We start from the raw sequence: 27,843 nt of genomic DNA on the forward strand, positions 1-27,843 counted from the left end.
TTTTGCCACTAACATCCACAAAGATCATGAAGTGGGTGAGTTTGCATTTGAAGGAGCAGAAGAGGCAGCATGCTCATGTGTTATAGTATGAACTACTTCAGTTTTGATTGTTCAATGCTATTTAAATTCAGAAACACCATGAAATGGCTGTGAAAAAGGGTTTTATTTGTCAACATCTGTGTTTAAAGCCTGTGTAAACAGATTAAAGATGCGTATACTGTAACAAAGACAGCACAGAGAGATATAGGCTGCTAGTTGGGTGCTCACAAGCTTTTAGGAAGTCTCCCCTGTTGGTTTTCTTTAAGTAGAGTTTGCCATTCAGCCTGTGTGCTCATTAAATGTGTGTTTAGCTGCAAAGCAGCATGCGTGATGAGGGAAGTGGGGGGGATGCTAGGCCTGCCTGCTTTTATTCGTCTATACAATTGCGTTTCTGTGGTGGTTATAGTGTCATTCAAATGATCAACGTAGTGCAGTTTAGTTTACAGCTAAATTCTTTCACTTTCCTCCACTTTTAACTTTTGCATATTCCTTGTAAGTGCCAGACTCTGTCCTTGAGGTGCTGGGAGCCACAGGAAAAGTCGGCTCAACTCCTGCCAGTCACATAAAGCACCGGGACGTAAAACACCCCCCAAAAGCGTATGGGTTTGTAGTTCTCCATAAACGCATGGGCTCTGGGATTTTTGTTGGTGGAGGAGCTCTGGGCTTTGAGTTTTATTTAAAAAGATATTTCAAATGCTCTTACATACGGTCTGAATCGAAACAGATCTCTGGAAGTCAGAACTGATGCAAAGCCTGACTGATTATCACATGGAGTGTTTTTGCTGGGTTGTGTACGGGTTTGATTGATAAAATTCACAGAGCGCCGAGTGCAGGGGAAGGTCAGTTAAACACAGGGGCATACAAACTGTTTGATGATGCTATCATGCTATCAGTAGGATAATTAATGCTAGCTAATCAAATTTGAGGCACGCATACATACGTATACCTGCAAATGAGAAAATAATGTCTTGGACACCAGTGGGGGTGAAAAGGTTGCATTTCCAGTTAGGTACTGTGACAGAAAGGGCTAATGAAGTATACGAGTATGTGTGCAATAAATTCTTAAGTAGGATGAGCGAGAAGGTGGTTTTTTATGCAAGACATCGGTGAGGTCAGGAGTGCTGTGCTACAGTCAGTGCTGATGTCAGCATTTCGGAAAAGGGCGTGCAAAATTAGGGAGAATATGGAAAGCCACAATGGGCTGCAGGACATCACACCCTGGAAGATCAGGAGTTCTGGGGGTGAAGGTTATCAGAAAGGGGGGAGCTGACTTAGCTGTGCTCTGCAATACTTTGATGAAAATATGGGTACCATAAGGCCACTCAGTCCAATACAGGGATATGTGACATGCAGCATTTAACGCAAACTGAAGTGAGAAGTGGAAATGATGAAGAAAGTCACAGTGCCTTAACAGAATGAATAATTGTTGAAGCTAACTGAATGGAGGTGATTTTCTGGCAGCAGAGGAGCAGATAGCTTCAGTCAAACGTAAGCAAATGAAAATATGTGGCTTCTACGCTGTGGGAAGACAGGCTGGGTCATCCAATGGGCCTTCCTGGATTTTAACTTTCATCTTGTTTTAAAAGATAAATAATTCTCAAACAGAAAACCAGCAATATGTGTCTGTGTATATACATATATGTGTGTGTATATAGATATATATATATATATAAAATTATCACTCAGTTGTCTACAAAGAAAAACTCCTGCAGAAAATGCCTTGCCTGATCTTAACGTGCTAGTTGCATGGGCTGGCTTCTTGCTGAAGACTGCTGTGCCCTCTGTTTCCAAGAGGCTTGAAAATTGCTTCTCAGAAAACAAGTATTTGTTTGCATTAGCTTTGCAGTCCTCTCTAGATCTGGTGTTTCCTAATGTTTCTATTACAATGCGCAAAGCACTCGAGTTATTAGGTGTTCTTTCTTTTAAAGAGCTGGATCCGTGAAAGTCTGAAAAGAATGAGGTAATCAGATGAATTTGTACCTGCCCGTAAAACTGAAATACTTTGACATATAATTTGGTCATTATGTATTCAGGTTAAGTTTTCCTCCTTTTGACTTCTGCTCCATCTTTGCAGGAAACCTTTCAGGTTTATTACTTCTGTATCAAATCTTATTTCATCTTTATGACTAAGGTAAGCTTAAATGTGCAGCAGCTTATCTTGAGGCATTTACATTTTTTCTTTTGACCATGCAGCGCTGGCTGAGGCTTACAGCTCTCTGTGCCCAGGGAGAGGCTGATGCTCCTCCTGCCCTCACCACTGCCCCATGTACGGAGCTTTTTTGGAACATGAGAGAGAAATTGGTACAGTTGTGGAGGTTTTTTCCTTTTTTTTTCTTTTTCTTTTCCACTTGTGACCTACAGCGAATTTGGAAATGGGGTACAAAGCTGAAAAACTAGTTCACCTTTCATTTCATCAGGGACAGTTTTTTGTGCATTCCTAATTCGCTTGTTCATTTAAATTTTCTGATAAGTCAAACTTAAATATCATTTAGGTTATGTTATAGTTGAATTGAGACAAATAGAGTCCAAAGTAAATTCAATCTGTATTTATTAAGGTAGGAAAGCAAAAGCAGCGCTGGGCGGCCGGGGAGCCGCGGCTCCGCCAAGGGCTCGCGAATTCAAACGAGCTAAGCAGCCCCCTTTATAGGTTGATTTTCGCGCCTTTCTGCTTCTTCGGTTATCGTGGCTCCTCCAAGTCTGGGTAGTTTGTTACAGAGATACAAGTTGTCATAGTAACATAGCACTGCAATTTGCAACATTTTGGTTAAGCCTCGCCAAACAGGATGTTCTCTGGTGCAGAATGGTGCAGAAAGATTGCTTTTTCTCATCTAACCCATTTTGATCACCAAATTACCTCCAATTACTTATTACAGGTTACTTTAAGACAGATCATGGTGTTAGGAATTCTTCAGAATTTTTCATCTGTTTCTCCAAACAAATAGTAATCTTTTTTTTTTAAGTCTGAAAACCACTTAAAATAACGGACAATTTGAATTCTCCTTACAATTTCACGTGTTTGTGTAATATGCTGCACATCTTTCTGCGCTTCATGAGTTTTATAGAATTAGTCTGTCTAGTTTTTCAATAGCTGCCTGCTCGAGGAAGCTAAGACAAAAACTTAGTCATAATTTATTTAATCAGCAGAACAGCTGTTTCACTGCAAACTTTCATTAATAAACTTCAAAGTTTGTCTACATAAATAGAATAATTTTAGCACTAACAGGTTGCTCCATAATCTTCCGTATAGCAGTAATTTTTAAAGTGTAATTATTTTACATAATGTAATGCTATGCAAAACTTGGCCTCATTAAATTAAATGCTCAACAGTCATAGTTTTAAATTGCCAAGCAAAACAAAGATAAGTATAAACAATTTTTTTTTTTTAGCAGATAATTTACACCTCATCCAGGTAGTGGGGCAGCATGAGGGAAACATAACAGCTAATTAAGTAGTGATAGCAAAGGCAGATGAACTGAATGCAAAGTCACTGCTAAGCCTGGTCACAGGCAAGATTGCAAATGTTTTTAACAATATAAATCCGCACACAATTGAAATATATCTGTGCATGTGGTCTTGATTTAGTTTAAATCCCAAACTATTGACTTGGGTTACGTTGATACATTTTCAGGTGAAAACAGCTTGGTTTCACAGCAGTGAATGGAGCGGTGCTGGCAAGCGTGTCTGTACCTACGAAAGGGAAATATCTTCAGAAGGTTATTGGCAAAATTATTCCAGTGGAAAAGTACACCCTGTAACCGATATAGTGATGCTGAAAAAGCTGACTAAGCCTAGGATAAAGAAAAAAAAAGTTAGCCAAAAAGTAAGATGGGGTTAAAGGGTCCGTGTTCAGCACAGCGAGGCGAGAGGGGGCTGCTGGGGACCTGTCTGCAGAGGGACCACAGGCCAGCGGGCTCCACCCTGAGATTTAATGTCACTTTTGCTGTTGAAAGTGGATGTCCTTGGCCAGGCTTGGTCCTAATTTTAAGTTCTTCTTACGGCTTCATGCTGTGCCCGAGACGTGCCTGGTTCGATGGTGGGGTGCCTTGGGGAGGAGGCCCTGCTCTGCTTGCCAGCTGTGAGGGTTTTCCTCCGAGTCCCTCCGTGCATGTAACCGCATGGGGATCACTTGGAGGAGAAGATGGAAGTTACTTAGCCTAACAAAGTTCTCCCAGATGAAATCCTCGGATTAACACTCCTTTCCTTGCCAAGTCCTGTCTGTAAGTGTGAACCCAGGTGTGAAGGAGCAGGAGGAGTTTCTGCAGCAGTCACTGAGACACCCAGGTGGTTTTACCCACAGAAATGCATCTCCGGTTATAGGTCGCGATCTTCTGTTATTAATGGGAATCTGAAGTCCCAGCTAACAGACTTTATGAAAGCAGCAGTGTTATCAAGATTGAGGCCCATGGAGGAAAATCTGTGCCTTGCTGAAATGCTGTTGAATGAGCCTTGGAGGACCCACCAAGTTCTTGAATGTTCAGGCCTTGGCTGGTAGATCGTAATTTCACTTAAAAGACTCCTAAAAGGAGGACATTTGTATGGAAAAGAAGCCAATGCAGCAGAACACCCCGTTACTGATGGTTCTGGGTCATCTTGTGCCAACTCTTGACTTTTAAGGCTTGTTTCTCCTCACGTGAAGGGTCAGCCCGTGTTTTGGAAATTTGACGATTCTTTGCCATGTTGCATGTATTCTGGTGAAGTACAATTTCCTTCCTCACAAGCTTTCAGGAATAAAGTTTGTTCATGATGCCTTATCCTTATTGCCTGCCAGAGTGCCACCCCAGCCATGTGGTTTCTTGCTTCTCCTATCTTTTCCTTGCGAAATTTCCTGACATTGTAAGGTTTTAGCTAACCGCTGACACGGATTCTGGGTTTGAATTTGGTACAATCTGTTGTCGTCAGATGCTTGCTTCTTTGGTGGTAAGATACAGGCAGAGCATGTGCAAACAAAGCATCAGACTATTTTTACCAATTTTTTTAATGTTGGGTTTTTGTTTGTTTTTTTTTTTTAACAAGAAAAATGGCAGGGTTTTTGCCATAAGGCAGTTACTTTCTTGCTTTTATTTTAAAACAGTTTGCATTTAGGCTATTGAATATTTACCATGTAAATAACTTCTTAATTGTTTCTGATTACATTTTCTATCTGTAAGACTCTTTGTCATTTTTTATCTTCTCTCTCATTGGGAAGAGAATTTTTTGTTGCTGTATTAATAGCATTATATGATCAGGGTAAACCTCCGTTTCCTTTAGATGCCTGGTTATTGATCTGTGGTCTATGACTTGCATTTCTTTGAGGAGTGGGTTTCTTTGCAAAATGCTCCTTTGAATGGATAGCTTACATAGCAGAATTTGCTGGAATATTGATGCAAGAGAAGCTCTTTGTTTCTAAAATAGTTTTCTTTCACTTTAGCAGCTTTTTGACCTTGTCTGTGAATATTTCATTCTCCTTTACAACTGATGGAAGAGAAGGGAATGTATTCTTACCTTCTAGGATGTGAGTAATCCACAACGTCATTTTAATTGGCAAAAAATGTTTATAAGCCATCACGCGTAATGTGCTAGTAGTAGATTGATTGTACCTTCTGGTTGATAAATCAAAAAAAATTACTATAAAGAGCTTGTGTAATTGTATTAATTAGAGAGATTTATGTCTGGTCTCTGCAAAGCAGTTTATGATACTGCCTACAACTCGACAGCAGCTTGCTAAGGCTGGTGCCGCAGTGAAGAGCGACGTGGCATCCCTTGGCATGGGCAAACTCCTTCCTGGACAACCAGAGGTGCTGGACTAATGCTTTGCTATTCCTCTGTGTCCTTTTGTATTGTTCCTGACTAAATTCAACATTGTGCAGTACTTGAGACAAGCTTTTCGTGGTGGTGCAGGGATTGCTATGTAACTTTAGACTGTGCGGTGTTGTAAAGTGCTGTCTAAAATTAATGTAGAAATATGTAGAAATAGTTCAATGGATAGGAAATCAGGTACAGGTACAAAGTGGTACTGCATATCTCTGTATTGCTTTTCCTTTTGCATTTTATCTTTCGGGCAGAATTTCTTGAATACTTAATTTCTTTAAAGCCCTGTCTTTATTTGTAAATGGGTAGGTGTATATATATATTACTACTACTGTCTGCGTAGTATCTGGAAAATAATTTTTACAAATAATTACTCATTCTTCCAACTAAATAGAGCTGTTAACTTTTTTTATATATTTTACTGTATAATTGCCTTAAGTAGGAGATTGACTGGTATTTATGATCACAGGCCCTAAGTTGTGACCGCATACCTCTGAGAAGTTTTTTCTGTCGCAGTATAGAGCCACAGGAGCAATAAGAAAGATGATTCCTGAGGGTGTTTGTGTTTCATTATTCCTACTTTAGTGTTTAAGCGTAACTTTTAAAATGTAGTTCTTTGGATTCCAGGAGGTAACAGACTGGAAGAAGGATTTTGGTTGCTTTTGGTGGAAATAGCTTTGATTAAAAGTTACAATTTGTTTCTAAAAACATCCGCTGGAAATGGAATGGAAGACTTAATTCAGCTGCAGTATGAGAGTGCAGAATGCAACAAGAGCTGATGATGGAAGATAATACTCAGTGTTACATCTGTTTGAGTAAACAATGAAATGCTATGAAACCCAATGTTTTCAGATGGGGTTTTTTGTTTTCTTTTCCCTTTTGTTTTTCTTTAGTTATCTTACTGTAATTTTGATAGCACATTCAGACTCAGACAGTAGTTAAATAACTTTCTTCAGTATTAAAATCCACATCATTGTTTGGAGAGTGGCAACGGTTTTCATACCAGCCTGTCCAAGTATGTTTAATTGTGACAGTACTATGGTGAGGATCACATGCACACTTAGAGCCGGAAGACCTCCATTTCAAACTGCATGTTAATTGTGACAAATCCTTATACAAAAGTGCTGGTATGCTCTGCCAAAGCCCAATTTCCTCTAGTAAGTCATAGATGAATCAATACGGTTGATCAGGGTAATTGAATTAAGTACATCTGGGTAGCCCTGTAGTTCACAGGTGAAAGCAGGGACTGGCAGTCTGAACAGCACTGCTGAGCGTCATTGATTTACTCCGTGATCTTGGGAGAGAATCACTTAGAGGAGTGTTAGCAACAGTGCCGCCTTAGGCTTGTGTGGCAAAATTCGTAGTTTGGGAGCTATGGAGCTAATTAAAGAGGTAGGAAGGACACATTGGCCACAGCAGCTCTAACACTAAAATCTGGTGTACCATCATTGTGCAAGAACAAAACATTTTGAGTTCTGAAGCCAAGGTTAATTTAAACCTTTTGCAAGTACTTGAAATATTTTGCTTGGGATTTTGGTAGGCTGTGCTGCTGCTGTCCTAGGGAGGTAGGGCAGACACCGAGCAGAGCATCTCGGAGGCAGCAGCAGGAGCCGGCTTTGTTGGCAGTGCCTGTGCCCATGTGGGTTTGCTTTTCCTGTGCAGTTACTGCCTTCTGTCTCTAGCGCTGTACGGCAGTGGCATATGGGGAGCGTCACCTGCTCTGAGTGGGCATGGGACTCCAGTGAATTCCCAGGGAAGGAGCTTGGGTGGCCTTTGCATTCCCATGCGTTCTGCCAAGGCCGAAATGATACTTTCAGCACATCGGTTATGGGTTTGGGGGATTTCAGAGCCTTTTTCCTATGCAATAGTGCTTTGAATCCATAATAAATCCTGTTCACTGTACTCTTTCTGTCTTGCTGTCGTCATGCAGGGATCGCTGAGTGCTAGCAGCAGACCGCCTGTCATCAGAATAACCTATTTGGAGCTTTAGTCACTTGTACCAATTTCTCAACTGATTTTAGGACAGATGACCACTAAGCCATTCTGAAAATGCTGTTTGAACTTGTAATTAGAGGCACACACCAATACAAAGCCAAAATTTGCCCTACAAAATAAGTAACTCTTGTTCTAGCTGCTAAGAAAAGCATATGTTGTATATAGTGTTAATTGTTTTTAGTTAATTACATTTTAACATATTCAGTCAATTGGAATAATTAGTATATCTGTCATGCTTTTTATTTGAAGCTGAAAATTCTTGTGGTTGCTAGGTCCCAGGCAGCCTTATTATAGTGTACAAGTATTTTATAATTTACAGATGGAGAGTGAAAGCATGTTGAGTCAGTGATGACAAGGAGGGAATTTGGAAGTCAGTCATCGCTGATCCTCCTTCACTCTCGTCCCCTTCCCTCGTCGCGAGCATGTGTATGCTTCCCCGCCAGACACCCAGAGCTCTCACACACAGAACAAAGGGTTTTCCCACCTTGTAACGAGTTTTAAAAAATGAATGACTGGACTGTCTGTAGAGTTGTTCTTTGATTGCCTTTTGAAATATTCCGGTTATTTTTATTGTTTTCCTACCTCTTTTTTCTCCCCCAATATATATTCATTATTACATCTATCCAGATTGGAAGGTGTAACAATTTATAACTTGTTCTGCTTGTGTGTGCTAACACCAGGTTTAATTCTATGCTAATTCAGTTTGAAAGTAAGACTTCCTTATCCCAAAATATAGAAGACCCCATCTTTCAAATGGCTAGAATGATATTCTGTTCCGTTGCAAGAAAAGAAACAATTTGTGCTTTAATGTAAATGAAAACATGTTCTGTTTAACTTTTACCTCTAGATTATGCCTCAGAGGAGCTGCTGGGTTACTGGATAAGGATAATAGAAGCCGTTTCCCTGCCGCAGAAGCTCCTCTGGGCATTGTGTCTGAGGCACACTTATGCTGAGTTTCTGAAAGCCCGAGGCACGTTTGGGCAGAGCGGGAGCGAGCCCGGGTGTGTGTTGGAGCGGCTCGTGAGGTCCATGGGTGGTGGCGAGGCTCGGGGAGAAACCACTGCTGGGAGGGTGAGAGCCTGGAAGGGATGTGCTTGCTCTTTCTCCAAGCAGTTACGAAGATGGGTTTCCATTTCAACAGGGCTAAAATAACATAGGGATAGTCCCCGCAGTAAGTGAGAAGCTGTACTTTGGAGAGGAGGAAGGGTGAAGGGATGGTCCCATCTGTCTTCTCACCATGCCAAAGCAGGGGTGACACAGTGTCCGGATGTTAACTGCTTCAGAGTGACTTCACCAACTGGCTGGTTCTTTCCAAATACCTAATCTTGGGCATCTTTAACAAAGTTTCTGGTAAGATAACACTTGGTGACTCCCAGGCTACGGATTCCAGTATGTTAGATCAAAAATGCCCTGCTATGGATCAGACTGCCTGCTCTGGTAGTAGTAGCAGCAGCAGCAAGGAATAAGGCACCAGGGTTGACATCATGCTTGAAACAGTTTCTTTCCATACCAGTTTTCCAGATTGAGTTATCTGCGCAGCAGATGTTGGAAGTTTGGATTCCAAGGTGTGTTCCTCAGGTTGGAGTTACATTTTTTTGATGTATGATATAATGTTGATTTGCTAATGAATAGCCTGTCATTTGGGATAGAGAAATATTTGGGAAAGACCCCTTGGGCTTAGAGAAGTTGCCTGGGCAGTGGTGGTGGTGCAGTTTGCTTTTAAGAAAGCAAAAATCAGGGGGAAGAAGGTCCGGGTTAAAGGTCTGTGGAGACAGCATGCCTCATTTACCTGTTAACCTCATTTATCTTCTGAGTGGCACACAGTTTGTTAACAAAAGGTCTTCATCTACCTGTCAGAACAAAAATAAAAGTTACAAGTAAAATGCAAAATGATGCATTAATAATATTTTGCTAGATGGTGCTGTGAGTGAGTTCTCAGGTCCTCTGATTTTGATAGCAAAGCAGATATTTTGTCTGGAATAAAGATCTTGTCATTGGCTGTGTTTTCCATCTCGTGTATAAGGATAAATTTTAACTTTCTTCGAAAACAATTAACAAAACACTATTTTGAGTATTTGCTCACAAATTCTGAGAAAAACGTATTTTCTGTCATCAAATCAATATTCTGTCCAGTTATTAAACATATTTATTGTCTTGTCTTGTGAAATAGATAATGCTTAGATCTAATTCCCCCTCAGTGAGGTTATTTCTGACTCTGGTGGTTTGATCAGCTTTCTCCAAGCCATCCGCCACGGTTCCTCAGCCTTTATTGACTGGGTGGATAAAATTCCATCTCTTGTATCCGCGTTTGCATTTCGTTACAACGACTGCTGAAGAGGCAAACGCTTCTTATTTTTCCTCCTCTCTGAAAGTTGTAACCCTGGCTCTTTTATCTGCTCATCCTGGGTGATTCTGTATTGCCCCCATAGAAGCATGAAACATAATTTCAGAAAAATAATTACAAGTTGATGCACGTAGATTGCTGCAAATTAGTACCTTTCTGATTCAGTGACAGTAAACATTACATTCAGCTGATTACTTCCTATACTGCCCCATTAACTTTTATGTGGTTTCCAAAAAGACCAGCTTTACATTTATTTAAATGATTAAAATAGTGAACGAGCAAGGCTACTTCTGTCCCTTTTAGTAACTAGATTGAAAGATTGTTCATCAAAAGAGTTTTAGGGCCAAGTACTGAAAATTTGAACAGTAAATCCAAACAAAATTACTCAGCTAAGATGCAGTGAGGTTAGGTGGCTTATTTGGTTGAATTTTTAGAAGCACTGATGTGATTTAACCCAAATCTCACTGACAGTGAATGGAACGTAAGGAGTCTGAAGAAGTCCAGTTCTTTTCAAGATTAACTTTGCTAATCTAATTTTATATTGAGTTTGTGTGCTCTTCTTTTTTCTTCGTCCTGTTTTTAAATTATTATGCTTTTTTAAAGGAAAATTACTATCGTGTGTACTTGCTCTGCTTAGGGATGTCTGCATTAGAGAAACGAAGAGTTTGGATGAATTTTTAAGTTTTATTCTATCTAAAGGATCATGGAGGTTTCAGACTTTTTATTAAAAAAAGGTTATGGATAAAAATAAAAAGAAGTCACTGACATCTTCAACGTGAAATACAAAATGTATACTTCCAATATAATACACATTTTTGAACAACCAATCTTGAGATTATGAATTGAGTGGGGGTAGATTGATGTCTGGGTTATGCTTTGTGTTCACCTTGGCTATTCAGAGCCCCTGTACGTCTGCTTTTGCCCTTTTTCACAGCCATTTGGGCAAATTAAGGAACGCTGTTTTCGCTACAGATTGCTTTCTGCTCTTGAGAATGTTCCTTAATGAGCTGGCATACAATGCAGGTACTGAGGGTAGCTGGCCTTTGTTTATAAATTTAGATAATGTACTCAGTAATGCCTTTTTAAAGTGCACAAAGTATAAAGTGCACGCATCTTTGCATAGTTACGGATAAAATCTCTAATGTAATTTCATAAGCTTTCATGGAATAACCAAGCCGGCATGTGTACTTGTATTCTGGTCTTTAGGTGTATGAACAAAGTGGCAATAATACTGGGTTTCTGCAGTCCATTATGCCCTCTTATAGTCATGACTCCAGAAATAATTGTTCATAAAGTTGAACATTTTATGATATTCAAGGTTATTTTCAAACTACGGACTCCATTGGTGTCAGCGCACACCGTATGTCAGTACCAGCTCCTCATTTGCTTACTGTCCAGTGGGACTATATTTAGCATATAATGAGGTAAAACCCCTTATCTGTATTAAATGTATATTAATTTTCCACTTTAGCTAAACTATTTCAAAACACAGCCTGGCATTTACATTTTCCTAAATACTAGCATTTTGTTAGCAAAAAAGGAAGAAAGTCTTCTGATGACCCATGGATTAACAATTACCAAATGTAATACTACATTTACGAAAACATCTCTGCAACTTGTGTCTCCCATTGCTTTGCATAATAAACTGTACACAGCTGAAAAGCTTTTACTGGTTTGGGTTTTTTTGTGTGTTTGGTGGTTTTTTCTTTTTTTTTTTTTAATCAGGGCAGTGATGTAATTGAGGTGGGCTTTTTCCTTTTTGACATTTTGAAATGTCACTGCTCAGCTTACCTCTGCAAAATACCTGCTTTTCGTGGGCACTCACAGCCAAGGAATGACGATCTGTTCATCTGGTCTAGGAACTTGAGGGAGTTTATATAATGTTATCTTTAGCATTAATTGCAGAAAAAGAATTCTACACAGAAATAGTATGTCTTGTGTCACTCTTATGATTTGTGTGAATTATCAGAGCTGTTCGTAAGGGATTCAATGTGTTGGAAAGTGGTTAGGGAGCTTTTTTTAATGATCTGGCAATTAATAACCCAGGTCTGTCCTATAGTTCCATCACTAAAAATCTCCCACCCTCAGCACCCCCAACCACACCCCCCCACCACCCCAGCACTCCCAATGGGGACTTACTTTGGTGGGGGTAGATGCTTTATTCTGTTAGTAAATTAATGCAGTTCTTAATAATTTTTATCACAATTTTAATAATTATACTAATTTAAGCACAATAATAATTTTTATATTTGTTTTCTGAAGCAGAAGACCCCCCTCACAACCTAAATAATCAGGAAGAATTTTTTATTAAAATTACTTTTAAGTACCAGGCTCGGTCTGCCCTCCCCTCTTGCTCCGTTTGGGTACAGTTTGCCTCTTTCCAGGCACGGCTCGCACCCGGGAGGACGGCAGGCAGTTGCGTTTGGCACATGTCCTTCCTTCGCCTGGCTGGGATCCATCGGGATTGCTGAGAGTGAGATTTGCCACTACATCTCCTACGCTGCGCTGAGCCGCTGCAGGCTCCAGGGACCGGACCCAGCGCTCTCTCCGTCAGCAGCGACGTCCTGAGGTCCTGGGACCGGTCCGGCTGCCGTCACCGCACGCTTTGATCTGGCGTTCCCTCACCCCCTGCGGCAGTTTGATTTTTATATTTATTTTTTTCTCTTTCTTTTTGCCTGCGTCTGTGTTTTGGGAGCACGATGGCAGTTGGGAGCCACATCGCCGTACGTTATGCCGTGCACAAGGCAGTCCTTTCCTTCTGCAGGGATGCCAGGCTGGGCTGGAATCAGCTCAGTTTCTAACTGCTGGACTGGCTTTGTGTGAGTCTTCTGTGTTTTCCAAATACAATTTTGATACGATGCAGGTTTAAAGTAATGATTTATAAGCTATTCTAGCGGAGCACGCTCTGTCAGTTGCTGTTAGAGCAACGGCACATCTAATGCAGTCAGTTCTTGCAGCAGATTTCCCAGCATGCGTAAAGCAGGCTGACCCACCCTTTTATTTTTCTGCGTTAAAAATTGCTTTGTCACATAAAAGAACTGGGAAGACATTTAGTCACGTTGTGTATTTTAGACCCTTTTTTAATTAAATAGGGGAACAGGAATATTGGACTGCTGGCACTTTATTTAAGACTTGTTGTCTTTGCCTTTAACGTGAACACCTGGCAGCGAGGTGATGCTGAAGGTGCTGTGCTACTTGCTGACATCAGATCGTGTTGTTGCAGATGCATCTTGCTTGTATTTTATTTGCAGACCGGTCCTACTAATTGCAATGCAGTGCTTTGTGCAGTGGATTTATTTGGTAGGATCGCTGAAGCCCTTGGGATTTTCTTTTCCCTTCAGGAGCAGTCCGTTCAAAGAACACAGTTGTTCTGTGTATTGGAGAGGATTTGTTGTGTCATTGGTTTTAAATGGAGAGCTGGTAGAATAGAGGAGGGGGAGACAAGCAGGCGAGGAGGAGCAGGAAGCAGACGTTTCTCAGCCCCGTTTATAGTAGGAGAGACTGCTTTTCTGAAGCTGTTACTAACAATGATTGCGTTCAGATTACTTAACTCCTTTGTAAATGAGAGAAAGAATTACCAGCTATTCCTGTTTGCTGTATGCTCACCACATAATCCCCACTCGGACAGCCCTCTTTGGATTTCTGACCCCAGTTTCCGTCTGACATCCCAGTTGGAGGGATGTTAGATGCTGATGAGACAGCATCTTTCTGAAATTAAAATAATGTGTCAATTGTAAGGGAGTTTCTTAACACTGAGATAGTAAAATATTGGCTCAGTAATCCATATTATCCTGTGTCTAGCAATGAGAGGGAGGATTTTTTTATTTTTACCTGTCATTCACTTCCCTTGTGGCATTTGCAAAAAACAATCACTTTCTGTTTCTCATGGCAACTTCTGTAGAAGCTTCTTACCCAGGTTTATCTCTGTCTGTTCCGATCTTTATTTTAAATTAACACAGATGTCTGTGTTTTCTAGCAATGATTTCACAACCGATTTACTTTTGGTGACCTCTTTTACATGTTGCATCTGAGGCTTTGTCAATAACTGTGGTGTTTCACCATGTTGACAGGCGTTACAGCAGCTGAGTTGATTGCACTTCCATGAGTGATACTGTCTGCAAACTATTGTCCAAATAGTAGGTGATCCCTATAAAGAACAGGTATTGCTAAAGCGAATACTAACAACTAACTAAAATCATGCATAAATAAAATCACTAACAGTGTTATTGGAATGACAGTCCTGATGCGCATGCAGACGTGAATGCTGTCAAGACCGTAAACTCCAGCATTCAGAAGTTTGAAAATGTAAGAATTAATGCTCCCCTAGCAACAGTAATTTGCCTCTTTTTTTGTGTGTGTATATTAAGATAAGTCTTTAATTATGTATGGTATTGTTCTCTAGTAACCTTGCTCCTCCACTGCAGGGAATGGAGTGTGCTCAAAATTTTGATTTGTAGCAAAGAAAGAGAAATTAAATAGTTCAATTGTTCAGCTCTTAACTGCAGGCTGTTCTGTATCATCCTGCATTCCTCTGCCTTTTCACCATACATCTTCAATTCTGCAGGTACCAGCCTTTTCCACTGCCTGGCGTTGATTTGTTTGTATTATTTTTTTATATTTTTATTGCAAGTATTCATCATTTCACAATTGCTGCCTGCGAGGGAGAAGGTGCCTGCTCTGCCCTGGAGAATCCATCCTGCCTGGCTCTGCCTGTGGCAGGGGGCTCCGTGTTTGCTGCTGCTTTTACTTGAACATACAGGGCATGTCAGATGGGGAGGGTGGGTGGTCTCAGGGGAGAGGGTTAAGGGCTTCCCGAAACAGCCCTCAGCTTGTCTGGCTGCCTTATGTCAGTACAGTGAACCCGTGGTTTTATTTCTGTACATTAGGTGTGCACCTCTCTACGTTTGTGAGCTTCACACCAGCTATGCTTGTTCTCAAACTGTTCCTCATTAAAAGCCACTGCATGGTTTGAGACTGCCCATTAGATCATGCTGTGTTTCACCCAGGCTACAGCCTTTGCTGCAGCTGCACCAGATGCAGCACCAACGGGTGAGCGCAATTGCATGCTGACTAAAGGCATCATATATGCTGAGTCATCAGATTTCTTTTTTTCCTTTCCCACCCTCATAAATTGATTCGGGAAGTTAATTTACTGTGGTCTTTCTCTCCCCCTTAATATATTATGTAACCTGCAAATTACTTGAGAAATCTATACCAGGCTCTGAATCCTGTGCAGCAGTTCCTGTTCTCAAATGTAATGGCTTTGGCAGCGAGTTGTCATGGTTTTGCATCCTGCTGTGGAGCGTTGGAGAGCAGGGCCGTGGGTCCGCGGGCCGTCAGCTCCTCTGCCTTGGTTAATGCTTGTTCTCAAAGCACGAGCACTGGTTTTGTTATGGCCAAGTGACTGTACAGGAGAGATCCTGTCCTTCCAAGTGATCTTTAATAGATTAATTCCTACTTCGACATGATATATGCAGCAGTTCTGCTGCTTGTGGGTTGATGGTGTATCTATTTAAGCTTCCATCTTGTATTTTGTAAACGTACCACACTCAGAAGATATCTGACTTCCCAGAGACCCAAACCTATTCATTTTGGGCTAAAAGCTAACAGTTGTGGTTTTTTTTTTTTTTTTTTTTAATAAAGGACATGCCTGTCTCTTAGATTTATTTCATTGTAGAAAATCCAAATAGGATTTAGATTCCCAGTAAAGCTGTGGGGTAAAAGCCTTCTGTCTTCCAAACAGCAGCTTGCGTTTCCTCCCCACCAAAAATGGTGTCAAGGAAAAACCTTGTTGCTCCTGTTAATGGGGGAATCAAATTCTGGAAGAGCTGCAAACCAGCTGCGATAAAATGCAGGTTGATGCTTCGGTTACTCCAGTTTCCCTGTTGCACCTCATGTCACAAAGCAAGAGATGCTTTCCTGTTCTGCCAGTCTCCAGTCCACCACCAGGTGACGGCAACTGTTGTTGCTGAGAGTACTTACAGGTCCCCAGTGAATCATGTTTTATTTTTCATTAATCTTCTAACGGGAGGTAGGGGAATGGTGCTGGGTCAAGTTTGTCTGAAACGTGTGGATCTGAAGCAGGTGGGAATGTAAACCCAGCTGAGTGAGGAAGGAGGACCACAGGAGATCTTGCAGGAGTGGGAATGGGGTGAATTAAAGCAAAACCATGCTGAGGATATGAGGGTAACATATGTTTTGAAAAGAGCCCGGTTATATGGGGAAAAATCAGTAAATTGGAATGGTTCATATTTGGTCTGTTCCTTTGTCTCCAGAATTCATCCCACCCAGCAACATTGACTGGGGAGGTCAGGCACCCCTTACTGTACTCTTATGTTTTAAGCTCAATTTAGTCCTTAAAGTCCTTTATTATTTTTTCCCCCCTAACTTTCAAAACTGCCATCTGTGTCAGGCATGTATTAGAGTTTTTGGGGCATTATGTAGCTCTTTGACATGAATTAGAATAAGGGCATTTTAAAGTTAATTTGGAACATCTGTTTATGATAGTGAAACTGTATTATTAACATAATGAAATATTAGCTGCCTTTGTTCAAAAGTATTTCACTGAAATGAGAGTTAAGCTGTTGTGTAAATCCCATTGCAAAGCACTATGGAAAAAAGTTACTCTATGAATTCAAGAAAAACTTACAGACCAGTTTCATGTCACCAAACATTCCTTTGTTTTACCGTAGTTTTAAACCCAAAAATTGTATTCGATTTTGAAGTCTTATTTCAGAGGTTCTTTTAGATGTAATTTAACCCAACTGCGTTGTATCTTCCTGTCTGTGGGACCTCTGGGGTTATTCTCATGGCAGGACGGGGTCGTTGGTCCATCTCTGCCACGTAACCAGACCTTTGCACGTGCGATCTCCTGCGAGGTCACATCCTGCAGCATCTCCTCCATGAACAGTCCACCTCCATCAAAACCAATGCAGCCTCTTGCCAGCTCCGTACCGGGGAAGGTTTGCCTGGACCCACCTGTGGATTAGCTGGGCTGTCCTGGCAACATGTTGATTTAGCATCACTCCTCACAATAACTATGCCAAAAAAAAAAAAAATTATTGAGTTTGTCTTTTAATGATGATTATGTGGCTTTTGATCAAGACAGGATTTTACTCCTGATTTTAATAACCCTCGTCTTCTGAAACTTTCACTCCTCCTAATTATCTTGCATTGTGTATTTATGTTTGGAATGGAGAGGTTTTTTGTTTTCTTCATAGCTTAGAGGTTGTCCATGTGGGCTCGTGGCTGGGGGGCCTTTAGCAATAATGATATCCATATGCTAAGCACTGTTCAAAACTAACGTTGTATATTACAAGTAAAAATACAGAGAGTGTGATCTGTTAATACTCTTTCATGCCAGCCGGACTGTAGGAAGACTCACTGTAACTAACCCCAAGAGGGTGTCTCCAGGCTAATAAAGGCTCCTTGAATACATCGAAATTTCAGTCACATTTGTAATGTCACATTCTCCTTGCAACCAGAATAGAAAAGCGAGCAGGGAAAATGTCGTGATCTGTGGCCCCTCTGACGCCCGGTGGCTGGGATGCTTATCGGGCACGAGCAGCCGATACAAAGGAAGGGATTTCGAGTTTGCTGTAGCTGGCTTTAGGAGGCTGACCGGGACGTGCAGCTGTGGTATGAGCAGGGAGAAACGCGAAGGTGACAGAAAATCGCATTGCTGGCCCCCATTGAAGGTGCCTGAGCATTGCTTCAGGGAAACTGAGGGCTGGAAGCATTTTGCCAAGGGAGGAGGAAAGAAGAAACCTCTCTGCAGCTTGGGCTGTGGTCCTGCTTTTTTGGGGGCATCAGTAGGCTGAAATTTTCAGTCACCTTATCAGTTCTGGTGATGTGCTCCAATACTCACTCAGCTTCCCTTTCAAGCCAGAGTAACAGATGTAACTCGGATGTAATACGAGTTGATAAAGTTGAATTACTTGATGGCATGACAGGCCTGCCCAGCAAATAACTGGGGATATATATAGATATATCTAGATAGATATAAACACATCACAGTGCAGCTGCTTTTAGTGTAATCAAAAAGTATAAATGCTAAAATCAACCATTGAGTTTTTAAACAGCTATTTAAGAATTCAGTTACTTCAAAACTATTTTTAAAGATGATAAAAGCCTCCCCTCCTCCTGCCATAAGGTGTAATAACCTCTGAAATACATCCTGCATTTGAAATGCCTGGTTTTGCTTTTTCACAGTCTGTGTAGCTGGACTTCTTTTTGCTTCCAGCTGGCATAAACCCTGTGTACTCAAGCATCTATATTGATGTGCATATCTATTGTTTCTAATCTGGTCAGTTGATCGATGAAGACCAGCATGTAATTAATTGTATAATATTGTACACAACGTCCCACTCTACATTTATCCAGATGGATTTGTTCTTTGTTAACTATAGCTGCTTTCCTAAACAGTTTCAAGAGTATGTAATGAGAGTGGTTTTCTTCTTCCCAGCCGTCCCATTTTTTTAGCTGACAAACAATTTTAAAGGGAAACAATTTCAAGGAATATTTTTTCTTTTTTCTGAATCTCTTTCCTCAAATGCTAAGTATTTTTTTATATTTTGATATAATGATCCTAAATGAAGGAACTAACTGAAGATGCCCAGTTTGGTTACTATTTCATTCAAATGTCTGTGGGGTCAGTAGGAGAAACTAAAAGCCTGTTTATATCCTGAGGCCCTCACGGATTTCATTTGCAGTGAACTGGGGAGAAACTGAAAGGAACAGCAGAGGAGTCAGTCAGCAGTTTGCCCCCGTTTCCATCTGCGAGAGGGACCTTTTGTTCTGTGTTGCTTACAAGATAGGTGATGGTACTCAAGGAAAGGTTGCGTCTGCCTGACCTATCCACTATGATGTTCTATTTCTGCTGTTTTGGTTCTCATGCAGATGGAGGGAACGAGGAGCCACCAGACCGAAGACAGGCAAGTGTAGACTCCCGTCAGAGCCGATCTGGGCAAGGTAAACCTTAGTGTTGTTCTGCCTCAGTGACTCATGTCTCATTTGTTCACCTTTTATATATACGTTTTGTGGTTTTCATGAGACTGCGTAATATTACAGTTTTGTAACCATCGTTATTATCCACATAGCTACAAATATACTAATATTCACAAACAAGACTATTGTCTAGTGTGAAGGAGTTTAGACTAATTCATGGCGCAGCACAGGCGTACCTGGAGAGTGGACGGCATCTCCATTTTGCAGATGGTTGTTGGAGCTCGTGGCGTAAGACATCTTCAGCACATACCAGCACAAATCACCGGGCTGCTAGCATGCAGTGACCACCTGCCTTCCCCGCTGATTGCAAAGGGGAGAGCCTGGCTGGTTCTCGGTAACCAGGTTATCCTTCCCCATGATGTGATAGAGATGGGACCTGAGCGTTCCTGCCTGGGAACATCTTTTGCTTTGTTTTGTTTCATCCTCCAGGAACAGGGCAAAAGGTCCTGGGAAGAGAGTAGTAAAAATAGCTTTTACGTTATTTAAATAGTGATTCTACAAACTCTTTTGTGGAGTATCCATCATTCACAATAGCCTTGCTGGTTAAAACCACCACTAGAGCCATGTAACGGGAATTTCTGTCACTGACAGCAGCAGCTCTTACATCTGCGCTGGCTTATGTGTCCTTTGAAGTAGCTTAATTAAAGTTTTAAGCAATCGCTCGTTTGTGAGGGTTGTGAAAATGCTGGTATTTTCACACAGCTCTTTAGGCTAAGCATTTTTTGGAAGCATGTCTCTAGTAGGTGCTATGTGCGTTGACTTATTTTCTCTTCGGGATTGCAGCAATAATTTTCCTTTCATTTAGGTTCAAGTCTGTTGTTGTCATGATGTCCTAATGATTTATTATGGAGACATGTTCTCCAGAGCATTGTTCTTTTTTGGCAGTATTCCAGCGTTGCCCAGGCGAAATTATTGCAAGTGATTGAAGCTTGCGATCAGAATTAGGGGGATCGGAATTTAGTTAAAACCCTGAAGCCCTGTGAAACATCAACAGCTGAAACTGCTCTGTTAAAATAGTAAAAAAAAATCCTATGTTAAAATGTATTATTTTAAATTTTCTTATTTTAAAATAGAAGAGTTAAGTTAGGAAGGAACAAGGGAATTTATAACTGCGTGTACCCTGTGGTAGCTTGCGTATAAGCAGCATTTCTGTGCTTTGAGGATACGGAATGAATGGTTGCTCTTTTCCAGACACTGTTAGCTCAGATAAAGTTCCCGTTGTGTTACTTCTGGAGGCTGAGCCTTGCCCACAGTCTCTGCCGTTGGTCCCTGTGATGTCCTTTCATTTGTCTGGGTTTTGTCCGTTGGCTTGTTGTTACAAGATACAGCAGCTCAGATGTGGCTGCCGATGGGAGTTGCCTGCTGGGTTTCTGTCTGCATGTTTCAGACCCTGTTCTCCCAGGTTACGTTTCAGCCTATTTATTCAGCATCTCGGCTGCTGTGGAAAAGTACTGCTTTTGGGCAGAGAACATGAGGATTTTTTTGCAAGTACTTACTTGCCAAAGAATGACCAACCCGTATCTGTTTGCCTCAATGAGTATGACTCTAGGAGTTGCAGTAGCTAGCAAGAAGTTTCAGTCTGAGTGGGAATGGAGGGGGAAACAGGTTAAAAAAAATGTCTAGCTTGGAGAAACAAGCTTCTGTGCTAAATATTTCCATTTGGATCAGTGGATGTGAGTGTAGACACAGGCTTTCTGTGGTGTAGTAGTAGTCGTCTCTTTGTTCTATATAAGTATTATCTTTAGCTTTGCCTTGTTCCGTGTCCATAAGTTGCTATCTGTCTGCACGTGTCAACACATCTTTTTCATAATGATGGGTTACGGGGTTTTATTATGCCTAGATAAACCAGCCAACTGAAATGAGGCGGTCGTCTTTCTTGTGTTTAAACTTCCATGGGGCTGGATGTGATGCCCAAGCTGTTTATAAAGCTTTATTATCTTGGAATACTTCAAGAAATAGTTTATCAGTTCAAATATGCACTTTGCAGTAACATTTTGTTTAAATATATTTTATAGACAAACTGTCAAAGTTCCAGTTCAGCTTTGATCCCTAATTTGAGGGTTTGATTAAACCCGGTGTTCTTTCTGACTGAAACAAATTTAAGACTCTTTCAATTACCTTGTTTGCACGTTTGTTTACTCTGGCAAGGATGAGAGATAAATTTTGACATCTGTGGAATGAAAATAGTATGTTGGGGATATTTTGTGAGTTCACAAAATGTTGTAAAGCATTTGAATATTGAGAGGGAAAATACTACTGAAAACTTTGCAAAGATATCATTACTTTTATTTCTATATAAGATACTGCCCCTAGTTGCCCTCGGGTTTAGGTCAAGATTGGTCAAAGATATCGCGAACTTACACCATAATAACCAGTGAAATGCACACAGGCTTCTAGGTCTTTCCCAGACCTGAAGATGCAGTAGATGCCTAGTGTTTATGGTTCCCTCAAACCCCAAAATCCAGCCTGAGGAAAGTTGAACTTTTTTTAAGAATCAAAATCAATGATGGCAAATCTTTTTTTTTGTCTCTGGCACCAAATGTATTTTGGAAAAACAGCGTGGCTTGTTTCTGTCGATGCCAGTGCCGATTTTGGCACTGATGCTGGTTTGCCTTTCCTGGCGCTCGCAGGTGATGACGAATAGGCTTGCAGAGTCAGCTGAGGTGTTCAGCTCGCAACAACCCTGGAAAAGGCAAGGTCCTCGCTCATCTTATTGTCAACGAAGCTATATATGGAGCCAGTAATTACAATTGGCAATGCACAGCAGGAAGAAGTCAATTTTTTTTCTTATATTAGCAGTATGCTATCAAATTACGCCCTCCTGGAAAAATCATGCCCAACTGCACTTACAGAGCCACTACATCTTTTGGATGGTTAGCAGGAGAAACCTCAAAACAAGATCATCAAACTTGAGATTTCGAGCTCTGCTGAGCAGTAGCACTGTCCCGTGTTGTGTGTGTGCAAGTCTTGGCCTTGCTCTTGAGAGCGTGTTTGTCTCCAGCATACCTCATTTGTCCCGTCTGCCTGATGTGCTGCGTAACATCTGATGGAAGGAGAGCTGAGAAATGGCAGTGTGCCCGCCTCTGGGGCTGTGGTCGTTGTGTGCAGCTCAGATGTGCCTCAAATGGGAGACCCGGGGTCTGAACGTGGGTGGGTGCAGCGGAGCTGTCTGTTGCCCTAAGCTCCCTTTGTAGTCCCCGGAGAGGGAATGGATGGAGCCAGCAGAGCGTCCGGGCTGGGATTCTTCTCTTCCTGAAGCAGAACCCTCAAACGTGTCATTAGATGAATCTTGCCCTAAACTCCCTGCTTTCTAGAAGCGATTCTAGACAGTTTGCTTGGCTGTAGACATCTCTTCATGGACACCAAAATTACATGAGAGGAATGCAGTTGTAGCACACCAAAGTACGGCTGGTGTGTGACTGAAGAGGACCGATGAAATGCTTTGGAGCTGGCCAGAAGCACAGACTCAATGTGACGAAGCAGTGCTGATGGGAGGTGGGCCGCAGTGGCACACGGCCGCCTCACTTCGATGGGCTCTGGTTGAGAAGCAGGGCTGAGCTGCTGCTTATGTAGAAATGGGTGGTAAGGCAGTAATTCTGGTTGTCTCTGACTATAGCCAAATATTTTATATATGTATAATAAAAAAAGGCATGATATTGCCAGCAACAGTATCTCTTAATACAAAAAAAGAAAAAACAATGATCTGTTCTTCCTTAAAGGGATGTACTCCATTAGAGCATTTGTGTGCACACTTAATTAAAGCAGCATGAAATGAATAGAAAAACATCAGTGTCTCGCTCATAGTTTGTGGCAATAATGACAGTCTCGGATGAATAAAGCATACCAAACTGTAGCATGCTTACTAGAGCATACAGAAGTTAAAGAAAATCACCTCTGTAAGGATTAGACTTGGAACTATTGTGAGTGTGGCAAGCGTTCAGTCAGCAAGAGAGTAAAAAGTCATATTTTGAGCTGTCAAAAATAGTCTATCTGTAAAGTGTGTTAGTGTTTGTTTTGGTTTCTAGTAGAGAATGATACAAAAATGGTGAGGGATGTTCCTGAAAGTTGACATCAGTAATGGATGGATTGTAGCCACAAGTGATACCTCTTAGAACACTTCAGGAGCTTGTCCGAGATTTTTTTTCATATGGGCTTTTCCTCCAATCATAAATAAGATGTTGAGTTGTTCACATTGTCCTTTGGCTGTCTGGAATAGTTAGTCCATCGTCTCCTCTGGAGTACCATGTATTTGAGGCATTTACCCTTTTGTTTTCTCTCACTTTTGTCTGTCTAACCTTCTGGCCAGGACTTATATTTTCTCTTCTTGCAAGCTGTTGAGAACCACACAGCTATCCAATGGAAATCAAATAATAAATGTCTTTATGGAGGAAACACTTAGTAGGCACCGAAAGCTAAAATGTTAAAGTTTTAAGTTGGTTTTGCAGGTGAATTATTAGTTGTCTGTGTTAGGTTGTTAATCTTACTGACTAGAGGTGGAGAACCAAGCGTTCTTGACCAGAGGTTTCCATATTCTGCAGCTAACAGGAGGAGCCTTACGGCTCCCAACTCTTGCTGATCTGGAGCCCTGCCCTTCATTTGTCATTAATATTTATTGCAACAATTAGCAGTATGTGTCTTTATTGTTCTATCTCCACTTGTTGTCATGTTATCTGGTGTCTTCGATGTGGATCCGTAGTGATGCGACCCCCATACAGGCTTTGTGGGCTCTGGGTGCTTCTGTGGATTTGTTAGGGGAGAGTTGGAGGCGGCTGCTTTCGGAGGGTTTTGTTCTTCTGTTTTGGTCAAGGGGGGGTAGACTAAAGGTTCTCATGTTGAAATTTAAATCAGCTGGAAGTTTTTTTTTAGAAATATACAATCTAAACCTACAAAAACCAGGTTATTGCTTTGTCTGCATTATATTTAAAACTGGTGACTCTAGGACTCTGAAAGACAAATTAAAAAAATAAAAATGAATTCTTCATGGTTATACTGTTGATAATCTAAAGAGGTGTGCTGAGATGCTATTCCAGAAATATAACTTCTTCAAGGGAAGTGTCAAGACCCTGCAAGATGAACAGGAGAAAGCAGCTGTCCCTGCAGGACCGAGTGCTCCATGCAGCGGGGTGGCTCTGCGGCTGGGCTCCCCGAGCCTGACGGTCCTCTCTCTAGCAATGATAAAAGCAGGAGACTCCCTTGTATTCTGACCAGTTCCTCTTTATTTTTATATTCCCACCAGGCACCTCCACAGAGAACGACTGTGCTTTTGAACCAGACTACGCTATTCCGCCACTCCCAGTGACCGAAGGTATGCAGCACATTCGGATTATGGAGGGCATGTCCCGCTCCCTTCCATCCTCCCCCTTACTCACACATCAGTCTATCAGTGTTCGGCTCCAACCTGTGAAGAAGTTAACTGGTAAGGACTTTAAATAAAGTTCAGTGGGGCTTTTAAGGTCCGTTGGTGCAAAAAAATCTGTAAGAAAACGCTTTGAACAAGCTTCTGTATACAAGTCATCGTTTGTTTATTATAGCAGCTACTTTAGTCAAAACCAGGAACGGATTGGATTTCATGCTGACAGAGAAATCTTTCTATTCTGAAAATGATCTCTCTGTTTTACAAATATTCTTTAGTTTTCCGAGAAATTTCTAGCAGAGTGTATTTCAGTTCTACTTTGTATTGTGGCTTATGCACAAGGGAAGTGTAACAGTAATTTTAAAGAACTTTATGCTAAAATTTTGAATGCCGAGAGAATACATCAGAAAAATGATAAACGTATACAGCAAAGTGATTTTTTTTTTTCATAGTTCATGCATATTTTTAAACTGTTTTATTTATCTAATTTTCCGGGATTGTGGTTTGAATACCTAGAGATTTTAAAGTAGTTGGATTTTCAAAAGCACTTGGAGTCTAACATCCATTTAAAAGCCTGACATCGTATTTCTACTGGTAGCAGTTTTGAGAAACTTGCTTTTTGCCTAAAATCTGACATCCCTCCGTGCCCATCTTTAAAAACAATCAGCCAGTGTACTGCGCTTGTTCTGAGAGAAACCTCCAAAAAGAATTTTTACCTGATATAATCATATCTATGCTTACAAAAGGGAGCTCTGATACACTTTGTACCTTTTGTTTTCCCTGCCCTCTGGTGAAAGGAGAAATTGAGAAGGACGGGAGGAGGAGATGCCCAAATCGTGGCAGTCGCTGGGCAGGATCCCGGGGTGGTCTGAGCGTGTTCGGTAGCGGTGGGGCTCGAGGCGCGAGAGAATCAGGCAGAAGGAGATAGAAAAGGACATGAAAATAGTTAAGAAGAAGTTTCAATGCCTTACTGGGCTGTCTTCAGCGTGAGTTTCCCATCGCTAAGAACTTCTAAAGCATGGCTGAAGTTCTGCCTTAAAATGTGAAGGCCTAAACCTGCTGCTTAGCGGCAATGAGAACAGCCGTGTTCACAGGCCGGTTTCCTCAGGATGGCTGATGATGCGACACTTGGAGGATTTGTGGGATTTTGTGGATTTGGGGGGTATTTTGAAACGTTTATCTTTTTAAGAATATCCTTCGGTTTGCCTTCCTAAGTCAGGGCTGTGCAGGTGGATATTCCTTTCTGTTTGTCCGTCGTCATTTCCTTCTCTTTTCCAGAACAGCTGGGAACATGCCGTATTGTGCTTTACCAGAGTAGCTGCTAAAACATGCTTGACTTTTAACAGTTCGGGTTTGACTTTTAGAATCATAAAATTCAGTAGCGGATTACAAAAGCAGTTTCAAAACGCAGTCCATTTCAGCTTAGTGTCTCTAAAACCTTGTCAGTTTTTATTATAGTTACCAGTACTTTCCACTGCTACAAATACGCTGCTGTGGGGTGGGAATTCTGGGTGTGCTTGCAATGAACTTTTTTTTTTCCTTTCTTTTTTTTTCCCCCCCTTCCTTTTTTTCTTTCCCTGTCATATAGTAATGGGTAGGTGTGGAATCCACAACCTTCCTGCCATGAAAAGCATAGGTTGTGAAAAATGACAAAAATAAATCAGGGCTGTTTTATTTCTCACAGCGTGTCTGTACTTGTTTAATTTATTGTATAATGTATAGCTAGTTTGTTCCTGCTTTTCCTGAGTCTTCTCCCATGATCCTCACATTCATCCAGTTTCCTCTTCCTTCTAGTTTTTTAGTTACTTGCAGGGATTTTCTTCTTTGGTTTTTGTGACTTCCTTAGTAGTGGCAGGTAATATTAGTCAGTCCCATAGACCATTTTTCAGTTAGGAAAGGATGAAAAGCATTATATTTTACAAATAGTTTAGGCCTTTATCTCATTCATTACCCTTCTGTCCGCTTCTTATGACTATAAACCTTTGTGTTTATATGCTTTCCTGTTGTACCTCTGAGTAACATTATATTCATCTATCTACTTCAACAGTTCATTACTCTCCTCTGAAATACTTGCAGAGGGTTTGAGCTGTACTCCATGGAAAGAGTAATTTTTCTTATACCTCTGCAGCTCCATTTCTCTACCAGCTTCCAGCCTGCTCAGCAAGCTGCCTTGGTGTAGGTCTGCTGGGCCTTGGGCTTGGCAACAGAGATTGACCTCCTCCCACTTCTCAGAGTCACAACAATTCAGCCTAGCAGCTTAAGCTCCATGTATTCATAATTATCTTTCCAGGTGGAAACAGATCAGACTCCATTTAGCTCCAAACTCAGAAATCTTTCATTGGATTTGGCAGGGCTGCTCTTTGGAGTGTCCCACTAGTTCCTCAAAAGACCAGATACTGGAATTCCAGCAGTGGCTTTGCAGGTAGTAATTCAAAGAAAGAGATGGTGAATTCATACAAACTTCAGGGATTTGGGCAGCTCGCTGAAACATGTGCTCACACACCAGCGAGGTGATCTTGTAGAGCCACGCTGTAGGTGTTCAGCTGGTGGAAATACATGACTCTGGTAGAGCTCCTGATATACTTAGAATTCAAAGTGTGTTTCAGTGCGTTGGTGGATTAGCATGATTTTTTAAATTATTAGTTTAATTTACTGTTGATATTGTAAAAAGGAAGGTGTTTATTTTACATTCCTCATGCAGTCATTATAGGAATTTGTTTGCTTTCATTAAGGTAACGTGTAAAGGAACTGGGAAAGTAATGCTTTTCGCTCTTCGTTATTCATAGTATTTATCACGTTTCTTCAACTATTCCTTATCATCTGTGTCTCTTAGTTACTACTAATCTGAGAGACTTAAAACGCAAAAAAAAAAATCCCTCAGCAGCAGAAAGAGATGGCTGTTGAATGACTGACCACTTATTATATCAGCAAATAAAAAGGGTTTGCGTTTGTTTCTTTTTTTTCTGGGGGACATTGACTGACAGTTTGTACAGACCCTCCTTGGTCTTAATCCTTAGTAAACCAGCATGATCTGTAAAATAAAGAAAATTTGGAGTTAATATTAGATTCGTGAAGGCAAGTTCACAGCCTTGTGCTATTTTTTTTATGTGTTTCTCCTCAGTTTCGCTCAATACCCCTCTCTGATTTTAGAGGAGTCTTTTAAGCGCCGTCGTAGTGTACTCAAAATCTGGTAGAGTTGATAAGCAACTTGGTTCAAAAATCTTTCTGTGACTGCAAGAGCTTTCAGATAAAAACAAGCAGCCAGCAGTTTGACAGTAAATGCATGGAGACATTTCACCAAGTCTCGCTGGCTGTGATG

The 27,843-nt window shown here is 41.1% G+C and overlaps 1 protein-coding gene across 14 annotated transcripts in view; it reads left to right on the forward strand.

The window, feature by feature from the left end:
- Positions 1–27,843, forward strand: part of TANC2 (tetratricopeptide repeat, ankyrin repeat and coiled-coil containing 2) — a 250,259-nt gene that overhangs the window by 73,166 nt on the left and 149,250 nt on the right. For 9 of the 14 annotated variants that reach the window (XM_054801162.1, XM_054801160.1, XM_054801155.1 and 6 more), the window contains 2 exons: positions 19,064–19,135; positions 24,408–24,587. In XM_054801162.1, coding sequence (XP_054657137.1) covers positions 19,064–19,135; positions 24,408–24,587 — 252 coding nt within the window. The remainder of the gene's footprint in view (positions 1–19,063; positions 19,136–24,407; positions 24,588–27,843) is intronic. The other 5 variants (XM_054801168.1, XM_054801167.1, XM_054801163.1 and 2 more) reach the window with 3 other exon arrangements.

This window comes from Grus americana, chromosome 22, assembly GCF_028858705.1.
Source record: "Grus americana isolate bGruAme1 chromosome 22, bGruAme1.mat, whole genome shotgun sequence".
NCBI lineage: Eukaryota > Metazoa > Chordata > Aves > Gruiformes > Gruidae > Grus > Grus americana.